The sequence below is a fragment of the Nicotiana tabacum genome, chromosome 24 (assembly GCF_000715075.1).
Source record: "Nicotiana tabacum cultivar K326 chromosome 24, ASM71507v2, whole genome shotgun sequence".
NCBI lineage: Eukaryota > Viridiplantae > Streptophyta > Magnoliopsida > Solanales > Solanaceae > Nicotiana > Nicotiana tabacum.
Window position 1 is genome coordinate 1,122,121 of NC_134103.1, and position 9,920 is coordinate 1,132,040.

Sequence of the window (9,920 nt, forward strand, 5' to 3'; positions counted from 1 at the left end):
AGTACTTTCAAGTTGCTTTTGCTCAAAGCCTATCTCCATATATTCAATTTGACTTTCAATTCTCATTTTTCACTCACTTATATACTTCTAAGGAAGTTACTTAAAGTAAGTGTGTAAGGAAAGGACCCATTATCCACTGAGTTTCGAACCGTGCGCCACTGGCCTCGGGGATTTCTCGGTTATTTAAATGTGCTAGGTAATGAAGCAGAAAAAAAAAGGGAACAATAACAGTGGTAATCTTGGGTTTTCATAACTTTACTTCTTTATTGTTCTATTTTAATTTGCGATACTCTTTCGTGAATTATGTTGCATGCAAAGTTTTGTTAAATCTAAATTTGAGCTTCTAGCGAGTTATTCAACTGGTGGGATTACATGATTTAGTTAGGCATATTGTCAAAAGTTTGGGCAATGAAAGCCTTTTGCTCTTTGAACTCTCTTTACCTGCTTTTCTTGATTTGTTGGTAATTCAACAGTGACTTGGTTGCTATATGTTTTAGTTTCTTGTTGTAACTTCAGAATAATCACCTTTTTCTATCTGTCGCTTTTTTTGCTATTTCTTTTAACAACAGATCACTGATTTGCCTCCTGGAAGAATTCCTGTTGAAACTTTTTTGATTGAAGGAAATGAACCTGGATTTGAGAAGGTCTATCAGGTCGTATCTTTTCTTTTCCCTTGGTCTCAGGCACAATTATACTTTGTATTTCTTTGAAGTTTGGCAATAGTGACATATACAGCTCTCTGTTCCATCTTGACAGAATAATCAGCTTTTTGTTGTGTGTAATCATGAAACTAGAGAAATGAGACTTTTGAAGTCCAAAATGTTATTATTGTTACTCCACTAAATAAGAATACAGTCAATTTGTACTTGTCGTTCTCAAGCTTCCTTTAAAGCCTTCTTTTGCTGTAACTGTGTATCTTCTAAGAGAGCTAGTCCTACAACTCTTGCATTCTGCTCTCTCATTTATAGGATCTTGCTTTCGACTTATTTTCTTTGTCTAACTTTCTGTAGCACTATTTTGTGGTACAGATGATGCTTGATGAGTTAGAAGCAGGCGGTAAAATATATCTTGTCTATCCAGTGATTGAACAATCTGAGCAATTGCCTCAGCTTCGTGCAGCTTCTGCTGATCTTGAGACCATATCTCAAAAGTTTTCAGGGTACAAATGTGGTCTCTTACATGGAAAAATGAAGAGTGATGATAAAAGTGAAGCATTAGGCCTGTTTAGATCTGGAGAAATCAATATCTTGCTCTCAACACAAGTTATTGAGATTGGTGTTGACATTCCAGATGCATCTATGATGGTTGTTATGAATGCTGAGAGATTTGGAATTGCTCAATTGCATCAACTTAGAGGACGAGTTGGACGTGGAGGAAGGAAGTCCAAGTGTATATTGGTGGCGTCGACCGACAGCAGCCTAAGTCGCTTGAAGGTGCTTGAGAAATCATCTGATGGTTTTTACCTTGCAAACATGGATCTTGTAATGCGGGGACCTGGAGATTTACTTGGGAGGAAGCAGTCAGGACATCTTCCAGAGTTTCCTATTGCTCGGTTAGAGATAGATGGAAATATCATACAAGAGGCACATCTTGCTGCTCTGGTGAGTATCATTCCTGCAAATGACTTCAATATCTAATTCATAAGTTTCTGGATCTTTATGAGTAATTCAGGTTGGATAAATTTAAGCATTTTTTTACGCGCAAGATGTCTCATTTTCTTTTAATCAGCTTGGTATTAGTACTGAGGACATGGACCGTCATTAAAATACAAAATTTTAGAAACTACAGGGACACGACGTGAGCTGGATATGAAATCACATTCTATGACATGATGTGAGTTGACTCAAAATCATATTCTCTGTATGCAAGAAGCAGTAGTTATAGCCAAACGTAAAAGAAAGAAAAATATAGCAAAATATGATATCTGATAAACAAGCAAAACATACTAGAACAACTAAGGAGAAAAGTAGCTACAAAGGAAAAGGATGATAACTACAGCACATCTAGAGGGCAGTAAAGTTGGAATCAAGGTCTTTTTCTTCTTCTTTTACCTCGAATAGCGATTAAGAAAAAGAATACATGCATGCCCCAAAAAACAAAGAAAAAGAAGGAAAACTGAAAATAGTGCCCAACACGTGTCTGACACAGAGGCGGATGCAGCCTTATAGCATGGGGTTCATATTGTGAGAAGGCACGGGAGAAAATATGTTATTGATATTGGATGATAAATACAATACAAGAGGTCCCTATTTATAGCTATACACTACAAGGAGATATTACTCCTCTTCCAATGTGGGACAAGACTACACTATACATATCTGTAAACTAACACTCCCCCTCAAGCCGGTGCATACACATCATAAGCTTGTTACACATGTAACTAATACGAGAACCAGAAAGAGACTTAGTGAAAATATCTGCTAGTTGATCATTCGACTTTACAAACTTTGTAACAATATCTCCTGAAAGTATTTTTTCTCTGACAAAGTGACAGTTGATCTCAATGTGTTTAGTCCTCTCATGGAACACCGGATTTGACGCAATATGAAGAGCAGCTTGGTTATCACACACTAGTTCCATCTTGCTTATTTCTCCGAACTTTTACTCCTTGAGCAACTGCTTGACCCAAACTAACTCACACGTCGCCATAGCTATGGCCCGATATTCGGCTTCGGCGCTAGATCGAGCAACTGCATTCTGTTTCTTGCTCTTCCACGAGACCAAATTACCTCCTACTAGAACACAATATCCAGACGTAGAACGTCTATCAAAAGGTGATCATGCCCAATCAACATCTGTGTACCCAACAATCTGCTCGTGGCCTCGATCCTCGAATAGTAATCCTTTGCCTGGAGCTGACTTTATATACCGAAGAATGCGAACAATTGCATCCCAGTGACTATCACAGGGAGAATCCATAAACTGACTTACAACACTCACCGGAAAAGAAATGTCAGGTTTAGTCACTGTGAGGTAATTCAATTTGCCAACCAACCTCCTATATCTCGTAGGGTCTCTAAGAGGCTCCCCCTGTCCAGGCAGAAGCTTAGCATTCGGATCCATAAGAGAGTCAATAGGTCTGCAACCCATCATTCCAGTCTCCTCAAGAATGTCTAAGGCATACTTCCGCTGTGAAATAACAATACCTGAGCTAGACTGAGCGACCTCAATACCTAGAAAATACTTCAATCTGCCCAGATCCTTAGTCTGGAAGTGCTGAAAGAGATGTTGCTTCAGATTAGTAATACCATCCCGATCATTACCAGTAATAACAATATCATCAACATAAACCACTAGATAAATACACATATTAGGAGCAGCATGCCGATAAAACACAGAGTGATCAGCCTCACTACGAGTCATGCCGAACTCCTGAATAATTGTGCTGAACTTACCAAACCAAGCTCGAGGGGACTGTTTCAAACCATATAGTGACCTGCGCAATCTGCACACACAACCATTAAACTCCCCCTGAGCAACAAAACCAGGTGGTTGCTCCATATAAACTTCTTCCTCAAGATCACCGTGGAGAAAAACATTCTTAATGTCTAACTGATAAAGAGGCCAATGACGTACAACAGCCATGGACAAAAAGAGACGAACAGATGCTACTTTAGCCACGGGAGAGAAAGTATCACTATAATCAAGCCCAAAAATTTGAGTATATCCTTTTGCAACAAGACGAGCCTTAAGCCGATCAACCTGGCCATCCGGGCTGACTTTGACTGTATAAACCCAACGACAACCAACAGTAGACTTACCTGCAGGAAGAGGAACAAGCTCCCAAGTGTCACTGGCATATAAAGCAGACATCTCGTCAATCATAGCATGTCGCCATCCTGGATGAGATAGTGCCTCACCTGTAGACTTAGGGATAGAAACAGTGTACAAAAAAGATATAAAAGCATAATGAGGTGACTACAGACGATGATAACTTAAACCGACATAGTGGGGATTAGGATTAAGTGTGGATCGTACACCTATGCGGAGTGCAATTGGTTGACTAAGAGGAGACTAGTCCGCAGTAGGTGCAGAATCTGATGTGGGGCGTGAATCACCTGGGCCTGATGCTGGATCTGGACGACGATGATAAGTCAAGAGTGGTGGAGCTGCAGAAGGTTGAACTGGACTATGTGGAGGAACTGGAGCTATAGGTGATGGAGCTACAACCAGAGCTGTAGGTGGTTGAGCTACAACTGGAGCTATAGGTGGTGAAGCTACAACTGGAGTTGTAGGTGGTGGAGCTGGAGTGACTGAATCTCCAAAAGATGAAACTGGTAGTACCTCAGAAATATCTAAGTGATGACCTGAACCTGTGAAGTATGATTGGGTTTCAAAAAAGGTAACATCAACGGACATAAGGTACCGCTGGAGGTCAGGAGAGTAGCATCGATACTCCTTTTGTGTTCTCGAGAAACCCAGAAATACGCACTTAAGAGCACGAGGAGCTAACTTATCTGTTCCTGGAGTAAGGTTATGGACAAAACAAGTGCTTCCAAAGATACGGGGTGGAAGAGAGAACAAAGATAAGCGGGGAAACATGACAGAGAATGGAACTTGGTTCTGGATAGCTGAAGATGGCATACGATTAATAAGATAGCAAGATGTAAGAACTGCATCCCCAAAAAACGCAACGGAGCATGAGATTGTATGAGTAGGGTACGAGCAGTTTCAATAAGATGTCTATTCTTTCTTTCAGCTACCCCATTTTGTTGAGATGTGTACGAACAAGATGTTTGATGAATAATCCCATCAGATTTCATAACTGTTGAAATGGGGAAGACAAATACTCTCGTGCATTATCACTACGAAATGTGCGAATAGAAACCTCAAATTGATTTTGAATTTCAGTGTGAAAGGTCTGGAAAATAGAAAACAACTCAGATCGATTTTTTATCAAAAATATCCAAGTGCACCTGGAATAATCATCAATGAAACTGACAAAGTAGCGGAATCCCAAGGTGGAACTGACCCGACTAGGACCCCAAACATCTGAATGGACTAAAGTAAAATGTGACTCTGCTCGATTATCAAGACGCCGAGGGAAATGGGAGCGGGTATGCTTACCGAGCTGACATGACTCCCACTCTAGAGCTGACAAGTGAGATAAACCAGATACCATTTTCTGAAGTTTTGACAAACTGGGATGTCCCAACCGTTTATGTAATAAATCTGGTGAATCAGTAACAGAACAAGTTGTAGAAGGAGAACAAGATGTGAGTCCATGTGATTTAGCAAGGATAAGGTAATAAAGTCCGTTTGATTCACGCCCGGTATCAATGATCCGCCCCGTACTGCGTTCCTGTATAAAAACATGGTCATCAAGAAATAAAACAACGCATTTAAGTGATTTGGCTAAGCGACTAACAGCTATGAGATTAAAAGGACTATTGGGAACATAAAGGACTGAATCTAAATGTAAGGAAGGAAGTGGACTTGCTTGACCTATTGCAGTTGCCATGGTTTGAGACCCATTAGCCATTATGACTTTTGGAAGAGATTGAGAATACGAAATAGTAGTGAAAAGAGATTTGTTACCAGAAATATGATCTGATGCACCTGAATCAATGACCCAAGACTTAGAGGATGAAGATTGGGAGAAACAAGTCACGCTATTACCTGTTTGAACAAAAGAAGCTATCTCAGAAGATGTCTGCTTACATGCTTTATACTGAAGGAACTCAATATACTCTGCTAAAGAAACCATCCGACTATTCAAAGTATCGGTTCCCATATCGCTACAATTTGTAGTAGTAGGGTTAACTTGAAAGTGGAAATAAGTAACTCCTGTGAGAAAACTGAAGAAATAGCAAACACTGTTTACAGCAGGAAAACAGAACACTATTCTGTGCCGGAACACTGTTCACTCCGGAAACACTGTAGCTCGCCGTAAAATTCCAAAGTTGTCAGAATTTGTCGTAACCAGGATGGATAGACTCGGAATTCCTTTGCGAGCAAGCTGTCCTGAAAAAATATTTTCAAAAAATGGCCGGAAAAGGTCACTGTTCACGCCGGAAAAATATAAAAGTGGTAGGAATTTGATTTGAATTAGATGGGTAGGTTCGGAATTTTGAGGAGAGCACACTGTCCTGAAGAAGCTTCGCGAAAAAATGGCCGGAACCCTCGCCGGAAAAGTTGTTGCCGGCGCGTGGAGGAGCGTGGCGGCTTTTCTGCCGGATAAAATTTCAGGGGTTGGTCGTCGGAGGATGATCTACCTCTTGGTGGTGTTGGTTTTAGCACAACACTGACAGAAAGTGACTTTCACTTAGATAAGCCTTAGGTCACCGGAAAAATTGCACGATGACTAAGTTCTTTCTTCCCGGTTAACGCTGGAATGACGCACAACGATCTTTTCTCACTAATGCTCTGATACCATGTGAGAAGGCACAGGAGAAAATATGTTATTGATATCGGATGATAAATACAATACAAGAGGTCCCTATTTATAGCTATACACTACAAGGAGATATTACTCCTATTCCAATGTGGGATAAGACTACACTATACATATCTGTAAACTAACACATATGAATCCAGTCCTTTCGACAGAGTATAGTTTATGCGTAAAAATTCACTAAGATTGCAACAAATAGTAGGTTTGAACTCATAATTTTAGAAATATAATAGGTTCACTGCTTAGAACATAAAGCTTGAATCAAATAGAGTATAAATCCTGGATCTACCTCTGATCTGTCACTATTACGTAGCACTAACTTTTGCGGTGCTTCCTAGATCTCAAAAACATGTCATATTCATGATACATCTTCAAATCTACTATCTGGTTCCATACTTATGCAACATTGTCGTATTTTGCTTTTTTGTTCTTTTTTTAACCATGTACTTTCTTCTCTAGATTACATGTTATAAGGTATGGTATGCCTATTAAAATTTCTAGAATTTTTCGATAAATGTGTCGGTTTTATCTTTTATTCTTCTGTATCACTTTATTAAGCATGTGAGAAACAAATTAATCTGCATAATGTTTTGTCTCAACAACTTAGTATACCGTGATAATATTCCACACAGTGAAATCATTTACTTAATCCTCAAACTGAATTGAGGAAGCATTTATGTATTTTTCTCAAAATTTGCAGCATAGATTCTTTAACATTTGAAAATTGTTGCCACTGAGGTTTTGAAATTTGTGTCTTCATTTTTTATTAAAAAATTAAATATTGATTCCATATTATCTATGATGGATCCAATAATGTTTATGTTGGATTGTTGTTCATATTTTATGTGATCAAGTCTAACGCTGGGAGAAATTTGAAGATCAAGATATATTTTAACTTGTTTCTACTTATGTTGCTTGGATCGTCCAAAATGTCTCTGCATCCGTATCGGATCCTTCAAAACATTTTGGAGGATACTATATGGGTGTAGTTGCATTTTCTAAGGATCCGCGTAACATAAATTACCACTAGTTATGATAATCCTAGCTAATTCACTAAATTGTAGGAAGATATTGTTTGTTTGTATTTTGAAAAAGATTTCAGTAGGGATTTTTGAAGTCTGAAGTAGATGGTAGTTGATAAGGAGCTCTCCAGCAATTACATATAATGCGACCAAGGACTAGTATTCGGTAGACATGATTTAATACTGTGATGTTTGTACCTGAATTAAACGTGCTACCAACCCCAGTTATATTGCACTTGCAAGTTCCCCAACAAATGGCTCAAGTGGCAACGACCTTTTTCTTTTCTACATGGTTATTTCCTCTATCAATATATACAAATTTCTGCTCATTTCATCTTATTGGTGTTGTTTATGTATCCCATATTGTTGAGAGAATATGTTTTTTCTCCGTATATGGTTTTGGGCAATTCTCAACTTATGAGCTAACTTTAGGTTGAGTTAGGCCCAAAGTCCATTTCTTATGGCAATTACCCGTTCCTTGTAAATATGGAAAAGGTTTAGACTCCTGTAATTGTATTATTATGAGTAGAAATTGCTTTTCTTTCATTTCATGGATTACTTCTAAACACTATTTAAATCCCAACATGTTTGAGGGAATAATCAAGAATACCTTCTCCAATTCTCTTCTTTCTTCACATTTTTCACATAGTATTAGAGTTAGACCCATCATGATTCTTGGTTTACCTAATGTTAGGTCCCATGTTATGTTGTCCATTCTTCAAATCTCTTCTTTCTTCACATTTTTCACATAGTATTAAGTGTCTCACTTTGGTTGAGGGAATGTGGTGTTGTCTCTTTATTTAGTTTTGGGTAATCTTCACTTCATGAACTTGCTTTGGTGGTTGAGGTAGAGCGAATGTCAAGCATTCTTCTTAGTAGGTGTCATTTAATGTATAATAGTGAGACTTATTTTATAGATTATGTAGAATTACAAATGTACAAAATATTTAAATACAAAACCAATTTTAAAAATAAAGTATTTTTGAAAAATTATTGTCAGAAAGAGCTAATGGAGATTAATTTGTTGTTGAAAAAAAAAAATCCTATTTATTATTACTATATAAACTATCAACTGAATTTTCCGTTGAGAATTGAACAGTATAACATAGGAGGTTCTTAGATTGATACTGCCTCAAACTTGGACTCCTGAATCAATCCAAAATTATCATTTTCTTATCATTGTCTTTTTTTTTTCCTTCTCTAATCTATCTAGTTTCTTCTTCGATGACGAATTATCTTAATGTACCTCTTTTAGTTCATGGTGACTTGGTTACAAACACAAACAAAAACTAAAAGTTAATTGGAATAAGGAAGAAGTTTGGGAATAAACTATTTTTGACTTGGAAAATGAAGTCTGACAAAGATGAGACCATATGGGATAGATTATGTTGCGCTGCTTATTGATCTAGTGGTTGCAAGTGAGATAGTTTCTTCATAGACATTAGCTGTGTGATGGAAGTGACAGAATTTCATGCTTTGCAGCTTATGGTAACAGAGATTTATATTCCTAGTTAGATGCCTTGATTAGGCTATTAGTGGTGCTCGCTGGAGATGGTGAATTGGTAATTTGGTGACTAATAGGTTTTGATGTTAAAACTAATTTGCTATTCTGACTCTATTAAATTCGATACCCTTCTCTTTCATTTACCCATTTCCCACCTGACTCTGGCTTTATCATATTATTATTGTGAAAAGGAAGTAAATGATTGTGAAATGTGGGATTAAAAGTTATGATGGATGTGCTAATTATTCAGAGCTTCTGGTCTTTAGTTCTTTGTTGTTTACTTGACATCTCTGTATATTCTGTTGATCCCCTCATTTTATCTTTTTTTCTGCCAAACATAACTAAGATATTCTTGATCATGCTTGCAGAAAATCTTGGGTGATTCTCTTGATCTGGAGAAATATCCAAACCTCAAGGCTGAACTTAGCATGAGGCAGCCGCTATGTCTTCTAGGCGACTAATCTCCAGCTATAACGAGGCATAAAGATTTCTACTTCACTGTTTCTGGGAAAGCATTGTGGTTCCAATTTTACAGGTCATGTACACTCCACTGTAGATGTTGCATAGTCTTTGCCAATCCCTGTGCAAAACTAACATATGTATAAAATTTGAAGAACTTGATGTACATCAATTAAAAACTTCATTTTTGTACATGTTGTAAAAGGGTTGTTTTTCATTGTATATCCAATTTTGTAAGACTCTTGTAAGCTGCTACAGCTATGTCTTTAGAAGATCATTTCTGCTTCTTGATATAGAGGACCTATTTCACATGTACATACCAGGTTTTAATATGTCAGAGAGATGACCCTATATGCTTTGGTACTGAAGTGAAGACTATTGTAGTAGCAGTTACACCTCACATTTTTTTTAATCTTCTTATCTTACTTTGTTACCTATCATCAGAAAATAAAAAGTACTTGCTTAATTCAAAGCTAGAACTTTTTTTTTTGAATTAGTTTTATAAATGGTCATTCAACTGTCATCTTATTGTACAAAAGTC

At 37.6% G+C, this 9,920-nt stretch overlaps 1 protein-coding gene across 4 annotated transcripts in view; it reads left to right on the forward strand.

Annotated features, from left to right (window-relative positions):
* LOC107829301 (ATP-dependent DNA helicase homolog RECG1, chloroplastic/mitochondrial) overlaps positions 1-9,694 on the forward strand; it is a 29,035-nt gene extending 19,341 nt beyond the window's left edge. For all 4 annotated transcript variants that reach the window (XM_075248409.1, XM_075248410.1, XM_075248411.1 and 1 more), the window contains 3 exons: positions 570-653; positions 1,029-1,601; positions 9,289-9,694. In XM_075248409.1, coding sequence (XP_075104510.1) covers positions 570-653; positions 1,029-1,601; positions 9,289-9,381 — 750 coding nt within the window. In that variant the 3' untranslated portion in view covers positions 9,382-9,694. The remainder of the gene's footprint in view (positions 1-569; positions 654-1,028; positions 1,602-9,288) is intronic.
* The last annotated feature ends 226 nt before the right edge of the window (positions 9,695-9,920 follow it).